Source organism: Agelaius phoeniceus, chromosome 3, assembly GCF_051311805.1.
Source record: "Agelaius phoeniceus isolate bAgePho1 chromosome 3, bAgePho1.hap1, whole genome shotgun sequence".
NCBI classification, from domain to species: domain Eukaryota; kingdom Metazoa; phylum Chordata; class Aves; order Passeriformes; family Icteridae; genus Agelaius; species Agelaius phoeniceus.
In genome coordinates this window covers 36,112,934-36,125,379 of record NC_135267.1, presented here as the reverse complement: position 1 = coordinate 36,125,379, position 12,446 = coordinate 36,112,934, and the positions used below count along the sequence as shown (strand labels likewise).

Sequence of the window (12,446 nt, the reverse complement as noted above, 5' to 3'; positions counted from 1 at the left end):
ATAAGAACTCTCTGGCATCCCACTGGAACTCTTCGGCATCCCACTGATTAATTGATGTTTGGAAAAAGCTTTAAAAATAATTATAGTAATTCTCATGCTCTGCAGGTAAGCATCTATATCTAAATTTGAAGAATTACTAAATAATGACTACAGCATAAAGCACTTTTTATACTTGTATTTCTAAATGTCACAAACTCAGTAGAAATAATAAATGTATGTGTATTATTAATTTTTGAGTATGTGAAAAAATGTGTACTTGTCACATCTTCCATATATATTTAATATCAGTATTACTGATAGACATTCCCAGCAACCAAGAAAGCCACAGACCCAACTAAAAGAGGACACCTGCTAACACACCCCAAACAGTAAAAGCTCTTTCTTGGGAGTGGGCAATCAACGGCTAACCCAAAGCAGTGTCACCACTTCCACAAGGTTCGCTAGCGTCTCATTCTACCAAGCTCAAATTTGGAAGTTTTTGGCAAATCAGTGAGTCCTGAATTCCAGGCAAGTTTCTAAGGAAGTGCTTGCTGATTCTTGTGGGACTTTGTACACAATGGTCATTATCACAAACTTCCCAAGGTGACAAAGTGAGGAGTGTTCCAGACCGTTCCAAATGCCTGTCTGCAAGTCACAGAATCACATGGATTGGGTTGGGAGTGGCCTTCAAAGATCATCAAGTCCAGCCCCCAGCTGTGGGCAAGGACACCTTTCACTAGACTACATTGCTCCACAACCATCATCTGTCACCAGTAAGAGCTAGGAGGCACCATAACTTTTAGGGGAGGATCAAAGCAAGACCGGAAAAGATCAAGGAAGTCTGAGTTCTGCAGACTAAACTATTTCATTGTGATCCCACTCAGAAAGAGAATCTGAAAAGTGGGGGGGTGGTTCATTCATCACTCACTCATGGCCCAGCAGCCACACAAAGGAAGCTGGCTGGCTTTTATTTATATGAAGAGGAGGCACTAGCAATCTGAAACAAAAGTAGACCCAGTATTTAGGACTGCATTATACAAAAGATGCTTACTTCCAGATCAGAGTTTGAGACTACTCCAGAATTCATTAAGTCTAATGGCAATCATAATTGGAACTCAAAAAATACTTATCGGATTGCCAAACTGACCCAGCTCTTGCACATCTGAACACTGGCATTTTGAAGCTGAGTACCAAACTTGATTGTCATTTTTTGCAGATGATGACAGAGGTGTTTTGGGATTTGAAGTTCAGTTTTACATAATCATTATAGAGTTTGGAATAATATTGTGAGATAAGGTTCTATATGGTCTTCTTGATACTGCCCAAGTTTTTTCATTCTCAGTTTGAGCAACACTGCACCATCCAAAATATTTTACAACACTGGTAATGAAAATAAATTATTTTCAGTAAGTCTCATATTTTTAGAGGGCATTCATTTTTGTAAAAAATGCCTTTGTCAGAAACATTCAACATCAGCCTCAAAACAAAAATGAATTAACAAAAGGAATTAAATGTCTGATAAAAGTTAAAATACCTTTATTTTGAATATTAACATTACATTACAAGTAACTAAAATAGGTATTCCAAAGTTAAACCACCTTATATGCTCACCTCTTTCTGATCAACTTGGAGTGCTGATTTTAAAATATCTCTGAGCTGTGTTAATTGTCTTCGTTCTTCGTCTTGTGCTTGTTTAATCTTGAATGAAGAAAAACACAGGTTAAAAATAACATTTTTTTAACTTTTGATGCAGGTCTTTAAAATTTGCTGCTTAATTGGTTCATTTTTTGAGAAATATTCAGTTAGAATGAAAGTGAAAAGAAAAGATATGATCAGTTTATTTTCCCTTGTATTTTCAGAAAACTTGATAATGGTTAGGATATTGCTGGGTTAAGGCTTTGATATTGCCTCACAATGCTCTTGCTTCCTTGTGTTCCATTTGAAACCACAGGTTATTTTCCACTTAATAGACACTTTTGAGCAAAGGCTATTTTCATAACATTTTACACAGTGGGGTCCTGAACTGAAACTAAGACTTCTGAATGTCATATTAAAACAAGACTTTACCAACAATCTACTCTCAACCTTAATGCTGACTATTAAAGCAGCCAGGCAACCTGAACCAAAATGATAATGCTTCTACTGTAGAAAACTAAATTTACCACACAAACATGAAATGTTGCTACTCACTGTATAAAGATCTGTCGAGAGCATCTCAATTGAAGGTTTGAGACTTTCAACTGCTTTTAACCCATCCTGAAAGAAACTTAAAAAGAAAAGCAAAAAGCCAGCTGTTATGAAACTTTACTTTGAATTTTCTGCTTTAAAAGTTGCCAAAGTAAGACATGCATATTATTATGCCATGCCATAAACTTCAAAATAGTAAACTTTTTAAAATTAATCTTTGACTCATCCACCTCTTTATTTCCATCGTAGCTTATTCTAACATGCAAAATCCGCAATTAGATTCAAAACTGCCACAATCCATTGCCACATAAATTTTCCTCATTCTCACCTCAAATACAAGTTCTTATCACACTTTGTGAAGGCCCAGAACAAGTAAGATTCACTTGAAGAACAGCAAAACTCCATATAAAATAACTGTGATTTCTTGAAGCCACATAATTTTATGTCTGATGCAATCTTTTTACTAAAGGAAAACCCTTCTGTTTCCAAAGCATTAATTATGCTCTATAAGTGAGCTTATAGAATGTTACATCTTTCTGTAGTACATGTATTTTGAATTGGTAGAGTAATGCTGTCTATGCCAAGTATTCCAGTTCTTTAAAAACATAATTTGAGATTTAAAAAATAAATTATAAGAAATCACAGTTACATGCATATTTGATTAAATGTTGCTGCACTGTTTGCAACATAAAATATTCTCACTCGGGAAGCAGTCATGAAAGTGACAATGCAACACAGCACTTACATTGCTAAAATATTATTAAATGGACAGAGCAGATTAATGACACACTACAAGTGAAACTGATTTTAAAAACAAAAGGCATTAAGGAAAAAATACATAGATGCAAACTGGTGTTTTAAGATGAAAACTTAACTGATTTCAACAAGTTAGCAGTGGCTCTTTCAAGTTTATAGCTGTAACTTCATTGCTACATGACAGATTTGTAACAGTATCATAGCAAAAGCACATAATTCCAACGAGAACTTTGTGTTTTACCACTGGATCCTCCTCCAATTAACTAGAAAAAGAGTGACTCTTTCAATACACTTTTATTCCACTGCTTAGGCAACTTATTTTTCTTGAGTGCATAATTAATTTAGATCATTGCTAGATACACTCAAAGAAGTCCATCAAAACTAAAAGTAATAGATAAAACTAAAAGCCCTGTTTGAAGAGTAGTTTATAAACATGGCAAATTATTGTTCAGTATTCCTTTGGAACATACAATTATATTCAATTTAACAAGCTCAATCTCATTACATGTTTCAGAATATAGTAACAATACCTATAACTAATCTGACAAAAGCAATCTGTCAAAAGACATCAGCAAGAAGAGCTGAAACTTAAGATTTTAAAAGTTCTAGAAAAGTGTTATGATGATGTAAAAATTTGAAAACAAAATGTTGTTCCAGTTAGTGTAGAGATTATGAAAAGTAAAACATACTTGCACTGAGCATGAAAATACTTGATCAAGTTCTGAAGCAAGTCCACTCCTTTTTTAATCTTGATTTCATTGACTTTCAGTAGGTACTGTAAAACAGTAATTCAGAAAACAAATTATTTATTACTGCTACAGGGCTTTTTTTCCACTTTATTTTCATTTCTACTTCAACAAGTTGCAGATTTACAAAACCTAAAAGAAAACCTAAAAAACCTAAATGCAGCAAAACGTGGCTTCATGAGTTAAGTCACACAAAAAGAAGCCTTGTCACTGCTGACTTTTGATATCCTGTGAGGACATTTCACTATGATTTGTTCAAATTGTTAGAATATGCTTTGGGGCTCCTAAGGAAAGCCACTGTTAAAAAAAAAAACATGAAAGGGTTTGTAGAGTATATTTAGGAACCCATTCTTATACCTAGTAGCACATCTAAAAATGTATCTCACTAGTTGTTAATTCATTACCAAACAGATGTCATTAAGGAGGAAAGCAGTTTGCTAAAATAAAAGTGAGGGATTATTTTAACAAGTTTTGAAATCTGCCCGTTGATTTTGTAGTTGTCTTTATCAAATCCTTATACATGGTAATTACAACAAATTACAGTTTAGCAAGAGATTTTTCAATTAATCTACTGTCAAGTGCAAAAGAAGTGTAATTACTGTCCTTTTGCAAAAGGCACAATCAAAGTCCACATTAAGTGGCAGCTCCTCCCCATAATATCATAACATAAAATGTCAGCCATGCAAGCAGAAGTATGATTGATCAAATATCATAGTTCTTAACTGTCCATTAAATGACAATAAATTTTAACCCTAACTTAGCCAGTGACCTCCAAGCGAAGGAGTGAACGTCTTCTTAATGATGCTTTAATGCATCTGAGTTTCCCCTTCTCACCATACACCCTAAATGTTTTAAATCAGCTCAAGTAAAGCAGCATCTAAGTGCCAGCTTTCAATATTGCAGCTTCTTATGCTGGTTCAGGTGAACAAATGATGAGCCTAAATGTAGTCATGTGCACTGGATAGTATTTAGTTACAATAATCACCTCTCCAGCTGTCTGTTAATTTAAAACGGAGCTCTAGGCATTTGGTATTCAGTTCACTCTCATAATTTATAGAGAACTAGTCTATACTTAGGATAAAACTTCAATATGTCACCCTTCTGACTTACTATCAAAACAAAACCAAAGATCTCTTTCACAACTATTCAGAGGTAACAGAGTATAAACTTATTTTCCTCAAAATCAGAAGAAATACAGGATACACTTCAGCTGTTCCACATTGAAGGTAATTTAATCCAAATTCACAAACTTCACCCTTCATTATCACTACAACTGACTAAAGTGAACTCTTCCTTTATTGTGACACAGCAAGAGAGAAGCATGTGTTCCTAGTTGTTTCTTAGGAAGGATATAGATGGGCAATTAGCTGACAACATCCATATGTTTATTTGTTACTCAAATCCCTTAATCAGTTTTGAACATTTTAGTGTGATTCTGTATAGCAATGTGAAGCTTTTCTCTTATGTATGAGTGTATATAGTTACTAAAAGTAATATCCAGGACAACTGCAGTTATGCTATGCTGGCATATGAGTCAAATTAGCTATCATCATCACAGGAAAGGCAGTAGAAACACCCATGGTGTATTTTTGGGCTAATGTGTACTAAAAAAGAACACAGCAACTTGAATTCCCAACCACAGTACCAGACATATCCTTAAATGATTCGAACCAAAAATATTCACATCAGATTTAACATACTGCAAAACCACGGAGATTTTGAAGTAGAAACATTCTGAAACAACTTGAAAGACAATTAGATTCCATCCCTAGCACTTTTTTCCTGTACCAACCCAGCAGTGCGCTAGACTAGAGCCTCTCCTCCTAATAACGCAACAGCTGTCAGGACAGGGAACAATTCAGAGAATGATCAAGGGCTTAAAATAACTTACAGTGAAGTAGTGGTGTAAAGACTGATTTATTATAATCTCTCAGTGTTTTATTTGCATTAATTTAGCTGTTTAGTGAAATTAGAAAATATCTAAATTTCCTGCAAAGTTTGCCCATCAGGATGATAAAAAAATGTTTTTTCACAAATGGAGTCAACAAGTAACTTGGCATTTCCCTTTAATATCACAGCTACTCTTAAACAATTGCATTTTTCAAAAATTTCCTACAAACAGCACAATAACAATATTGATGATAATGATAATAATAATTTCACACTGAATCTTACCTCACACATCTGTAACTGGAAGAACCTTCTTTCTTTCTCCATCTCTTCTGCAATTTCAGCTCCACTTATTTCTGTACGAATCATTCCATGAAGCTTAGCATGCTCTTTTTTCTCCTTCTCTATTTTTGTACTATAAGGCAAAAAGAATCAGCCAATGAAGTGAGAAATCCAAGCCTCTCAGGAAATCAGATTATTCACAAAGTCTACTGACGGATTCGGAGCCAAACTACTGTAGCTTTGCATATGACTTACTTCCAGATGACATTTCACTTGAAATTTGACAATGACTAAAGATCAGCAATGACATACAGTAGCTGAAATCTAATTAATCATCTGTTAAAGTAATGTTCTGACAAATATTCCAAAAGACAGTCAATGAGAAGTACATACTAAGTTCCTGCTCCAAAGAAAGAAAATACAGAAAAAAATAATGAGTTTTAATTGAAAACATAGGGGGATGTTTAATCCCAACAGAGCAAACACTGGTTAACAAAGTTCAGTTATGTCACCAGATTTATTGAGTCTTGCCTGTCATCAAGTCATCTTCTATATATACAGGGTTTCCTAAGCCAAAATCACAGTTGCTGTCTCTACTTGCTGCTGAGCCAGTTGGCACTGGGAATGCCGACCAGCCGGCTGTGTTGCCGACTTCAAAGTCTGCTAGACCAGCTGTCCTAATTCCCTAAAAGTTTCCATGAACATTTTCCAAGAGCTCTGAATAAAACAGGTTCTCCTGCAGAATATAAATGAATAACTAATGCCTGGTCTATTCCCATAAACTCACTTCTGCATTTGTTAAAGCTATTCTCCCTATTATTCCTAAATGCAGTAGCATAATTTGACAACCCAGTTAGATAAGTCTAACATAAATACATATATATATTAAGGAAAGAAGATAGATGAGGGTGTTTACTTTTTGAAGACTTTTAGTTTGCCACTCATGTCGTTTAGAACCTCAAATTCTGAAAAGAGCTTCCTGAGGAAATGCTATACTACTTTTGAACAAGGAATACAGGAAGGAGATCAGAGGAACAAATAACACAGACAACTGTCCTACCTCCTCTTGGGTAGTCAAGTGTCTCTTAGCTCTCTCTCTGAAAAGGTGACATGTCTCAAGTAGTCTCTTAACCTGATGTTAACATTACCCTAACAGCTTATGGGAAAATGTCTGGAAGATCTAAGGACTTCCAGACAACAAAATATTCTGTACTTACACTTCTCATAAATGAGGAACTGCCTCCTATTACACCTCAAGCAGCAAGGGAAAACAAGAATTTATTCCATGAATCCTTCCCTTCAGCATTCCCACTGGGAAGCATTTTGAGCAGCAATTCAAGAAGCCCCCTGTGCTCTCAGCGCAGGCAGGCACAGCAGAGGCAGCCCTGTGCAGTATTGCAGCAGCCAGCACATCCAGCCAGCACTGTGCTCCTCCTCAGCCCATCACATCCCGCCAGAAGTAGACGTTTGGAAGGAAGAACCTCTCCTTTGAAATAAATGTTCTGAAAACCTCCAGTTGCCTGAATTAAAACTCAGTTCCAGAATGTTCTGTTTTCAGAAAGAATAAGTCCTCACTCTTATCCAATTACTACCAGTTATGCTATTTTGAAGGTGCTACAGAAAACAAGAGTCCAGATACAAGAATTAACCAGACAATCCTGAACAGGAAAGATAAACCACTAGAAAAAGGATTCACAGAAAATTATGAATATGCAGCTCATTTCTAGCACACACTGTAGAAGAGTTTACATTACATCATATTTGATAGTTCTAAAACAGTCAACCTCAGAGGAAAGATCCAGAATGTTTTTGTTCTCTCAATTTCCAAATTAACCTAACAGTTCTTGAGGCCAGAGAACTCACTAACATGTGACCAGGTGTGAGAAGGCTAATAACTACCAATTATCATTGTATAGTATTTTCATTTTTTACAGAGAACAATACTCAAGCATAAGAAAATGAAACCAAGTCCAAAATCTTAGGAGTTTATTAGCATGCCACAAGGTACCTCTCAATGCTAGCTAAACCAAAAGACAGCTAACACTGCCAAACAGTCAAACATTATGCACAATACCACAGCATACATTGTACTCCTCTTAAAGAAAGCTAGATTTTGGTGAAAGAGTGCTTTCTGCTCTTTAAAGGATAAATCATACTCCACAGGCAAAAAAATAGTTAAACCAAGATGAAAATATACTGACCTCTATCAAGCAATTCAGACAAAGATACCCTTGAAACCATTTGGTGGAGCTTCAGGCTACCTGTTTTCAAAAACTCAAAAAGATACTTTACCAAAAACTCCAAATCACCTCTCAGTGACAAATATCAGAGATACATGCCTTGTGCATTTCATATTTACATTTCCTCATTATTTTACTTTTAATAACTAACTACATCTTCATCTTTGTAATTCAGAATTTACCCTGTTGTTTTGGCACAATTATAGGCTACCTCCTATCTGACTGACACTACTGGACACTTTGTTTCTAGGGAAACAAAGAAACCCCTCACAATCCTTCTTCACACAAATCTTCTGAGTGCTAAAGGCTGGCTGAGTGTCCTATCCAAATGCAGGGATCAACTCAGCTTCAAGTGTCAGTCTATTGTGACATTAACCAAATCCTTTTGGCAAAGACATTCCTGTAAGACTACACTGTGAGATTTCCAAATGTTGCAGGGTATTTAGGTTTTCCAGGCAGATCAATTAACCCAAATTATTAAGAAAATTGTGAAAACTCTAAAAAATACCCTAGAAGCAATAAGAAAGCAGCAAATGTTTTGTAATGCTGCTATTCTTGGAGCTCATGCAGCACATATCTCATATAGACACTTTGCTGACTAAGACTAAAATGTGAGCACACGTCAGTCCATTCACAAGACAGCTGCACATAACTAATATACAGTGAGGTCAGATGTGTGTAACAGACAAGCAAAGCTGAAATACAGGATGAACAATTACAACAGTAAAGTCAAAGAGATACAAAGTGAATGGTCTCACCCATTCATTTTCCAATATAAGACTATTTTTACCATTTCAATTTGAAAAGAAACCATCTTTCAATATAAATTACAATTTTCATCTCAAATAAATCAATTTTGTCATAGAGATTGTGGTATAAATAAGCACCAAAAACTTGTATTTATTTTCTGTCAGTCAGTAAGGGTAAAAAAAATTAGAGCACCCTGTGTACATGCAGCAGTAGTGAACTGTCTGGGTGGGAAGCAACTCTGTCATTCTTCTTCTCCTTGTCCACACAGCAGTCAGCCAGGCTGAGTCTGGGTACATACATGAGAAGGTGCAGAGACTGAGAATAGCACCTGGAAGGAACACACTTTAATTGGTAGCCCTCTGGAAAAAGAAGTGCTTCTGAAGGCTATTTTGTTTGACAAAATAATATTAGACATTTTCATTTCAAATATCCTTTCTTTGTCTAGTCTTCCTTTTCAGCCTGACTCTCCAGGCTTGGGCCCTCCAGCTTTTTGGTGAAAAAGCCTCCATTTCATTTCACCCTACTGTCTGTCAATGCTCACAGTAAAGTATGCCTCTCCTAACACTCAAGTCCTCAATGAAGAAGTCATCTTTTCCTTTTGGAAATGCTTGAAAGGTTTTCCCTTCCATACATCCTGCTCTGAATGATAAAGGGGAAGAAGACAGAAGGAGTGAAATATGCTAGGATATTTTCATCATTTCACATCTGCAGATTCATTCAAAGACTTTTCCATTTAATTCATAGGTAATCTATTTCAAAATAAAAATACTTAATATGAAATCTTAGACTTTAAGAAACAGTATATTACCAGCAGTTACCTGGACTTCAGTAAAGCCTTTGACACTTTAAGCCTTTCCCACAGGATTCTCCTGGAGAAACTGTCTGCTCATGGCTTAACAGGCACACTGTTCACTGAGCAAAAAAACTGCCTGGAGAGCCAGGCCTGGAGGATGATGGTGAATGGAATTACTCCAGCTGGTGACTGGTCACTAGTGGTATTCCCTAGGCTTGGTGTTGGGGCCAGTCCTGATAAATATCTCTATGAATCACCTGGAAAAGGGGACTGAGTGCCTTCCTAGTAAGCCTTCAGATGACACTAAGCTGGGGGGATATGTGGATCTGCTGGAGGGTAGGAAGACTCTGCTGAGGGATCTGGACAGGCTGGATTGATTGGGAAAGGCCAGTGGTATGAAGTTCAATAAGGTCAAGTGCCAGGTCCCACACTTAGATCACAACAACCCTAAGCAGCGCTACAGGCTGGGGACAGAGCGGCTGGAAAGCTGCCTGTCAGAAAAGAGCCTGGAGGTTCTGGTCAGAAGCCAGCTGAGCACAAGCCAGCATGTGCCCAGCTGGCCAAGGAGGCCAATGGCATTCTGGCCTGTATCAGTAATAGTGTGGTTAATAGGACCAGGGCAGTGATCATCCCCCTGTAATCTGCACCAGTGAGTCCACACCTCACCACAGAAGTGTTGTGTCCAGTTCTGGGCCCCTCAAAGACACTGAGGTGCTGGAGCAAGTCCAGAGAAGAGCAATAGAGCTGGTGAAGGGTCTGGAGCACAAGTCTGATGAGATGTGGCTGAGGGAGCTGGGATTCTTTAGGCTGTTGAAAATGAGGTTTGAGGGGACCTTATCCTTCTTTACAACTACCTGAAAGGAGGTTTTAGCAGTGGAATTTCAGTTCCTCTCACAGGTAACAAGCAATAGCAGAAAAAGAAACCGCCTCAAGTTACAGCAGGGGAAGTTTTGATTGGATATTAGAAAAAAAATTCTTCTGGAAAGGGTTGCCAAGCATTGGAACAGGCTGCCCAGGGGAGTGGTTGAGCTGCTATCCCTGCAGCTATTTAGATGTGTAGATGTAACTCTTAGGGACATGCTTTAGATGTGGACTTGGCAGCGTTAGATTTATCGTTGAACTTGATCATCTTAAAGGTATTTTCAAACTTAAATCATTGTATTATTCTATTCTATGATTTTATATTTAAGCAACCTTGTTTAGCACTTTCATTCTATATCACTATTTACGAGCTGTGACCTCCACTTCGTCTTATGTACTTGCACTAAAAGGAAGCATGGCAGAAATACCTAGGAGCTATGAATATCAATGGTCTTCTGTGTCAAGTTAGAGCTCTGAAGAAGTAAATTGAGAAATGCTTGCAGAATTTTCAGATAAATTTGTTTTATATTGTGCAAAACATGAGTTCACTAAACTGGAAATAGCATCACTTAAATAGTTGTGCAGACATCTTAACAGATTACTTTATTTGACTTTGTTCATTTTTCCATTGACTTCAAATAGTTCAGAAACAAATCAATGACAGTTATTTCTAGAGATGAGCACTTGCATTTCTTCACAGTAATGTATTGTTAATGCCTGGATCTTAAAATGCCATAAGCACATTCAAACAACTTGTTCTCTTCCCTCAGTTGTGCAAAAGAGACCTCATGCCCAGTTTTAAAAGGAGAATGGCAAAGAAGGAGAGGTAATCAGCCTTCCCAGAAACAGTTGATTAGTCTCCATTAAACCTTTACATTTCGTAGCATGAGCACAACACTTGTTAAAGAAGACTTCTGAAGATAATAGGCATTTACAGGCCCCAAAATAAGACAACTCTATTTTAAAAAATTAACATTTTTTTTCTTTTCAGGAAAATCAGGTTTATATTCAGAATACAGACATACTCAGCTAAAAAAAAATTGTGAATAATATGCTTCAGTAAGTTTATGCTTCTATTTCCTGTATAAAATTGACACATAGTCTTTACCTCAGAATGTACCACAACAGGACCGATCAAACTGAAGTGTGTGGGTGATATCTGGCTCAGCGCCTTGCTGAACGCGATCTGTCTGCTGGGAGAATGAGCAGTTTTTATGACATGTGTACTCCTTCCCCATATGGTCCCTGGGCACGCCTGCCATTAGTGTTTAAGTACACAGGGGAAAGCAACTGCCTTGTAACAAGAAGAGCCCAGTCTGAAACAGCTCTCCCAAAGGACACAGACCAGTCCCGCTGCGCTGCTTTGGTGGCCGGCAGCATCTCCCAGCTCTTATGTGGGAAACAACAACTGGAACTGAGGTCCCATCAGAAATGCACTGCTTTAAGGCTTTAAAAACATTTTAAAATCTTTATGGCTCCAACTGAGTCATGTTAATGATTGGCGGTGAGAAAATATGAATAATTCATGAATGCCACCTCAGGATAGTCCCAATTTTTGACTGAAGTAGGTTTGCATGAAGCTATAGGTTGCTTGCTCTTCATACTACCTTACTCAAGAGCAGCCCCAGGGTACAGAGAAATAGGGCTCGTTTCCCTCCATTACTTCACCTAAGGTGATTCTGAGGAAAATAGTCTGAGAAGTTAGGTGGCTACAGGGCAAAGGAGGTGCATAGTAATCAACAATGATGGATGGTGATCCAAGATCATTGGAATGGATCTTAAACATCTCACTCCCAAATAAGAACTAGATACATAGGAATTTTTAAAAACACCTAATTACATAGAGAGGTTGAATCTCAAAAATTGTTATGGGAATAAAGCAAAGCAGGTGCCAGTTTTAAATTAACTTTTTCTTTTCAAATATGTCACACTTGGGTATATTTGCACACAAAGGTGCAAGGA

At 37.1% G+C, this 12,446-nt stretch overlaps 1 protein-coding gene across 5 annotated transcripts in view; it reads right to left on the bottom strand.

Moving 5' to 3' along the window:
- The window catches only part of ASAP2 (ArfGAP with SH3 domain, ankyrin repeat and PH domain 2), an 84,665-nt gene that overhangs the window by 35,584 nt on the left and 36,635 nt on the right, over positions 1-12,446 (bottom strand). For 3 of the 5 annotated variants that reach the window (XM_077175060.1, XM_054629972.2, XM_077175059.1), the window contains exons 6-9: positions 5,844-5,973; positions 3,612-3,697; positions 2,170-2,245; positions 1,591-1,677 (exon numbers count right to left, since the gene is read on the bottom strand). In XM_077175060.1, the coding sequence (XP_077031175.1) occupies positions 1,591-1,677; positions 2,170-2,245; positions 3,612-3,697; positions 5,844-5,973 (379 nt within the window). Of the gene's footprint in view, positions 1-1,590; positions 1,678-2,169; positions 2,246-3,611; positions 3,698-5,843; positions 5,974-6,095; positions 6,305-6,371; positions 6,486-12,446 lie in introns of those variants that run through there. The other 2 variants (XM_077175061.1, XM_077175062.1) reach the window with 2 other exon arrangements.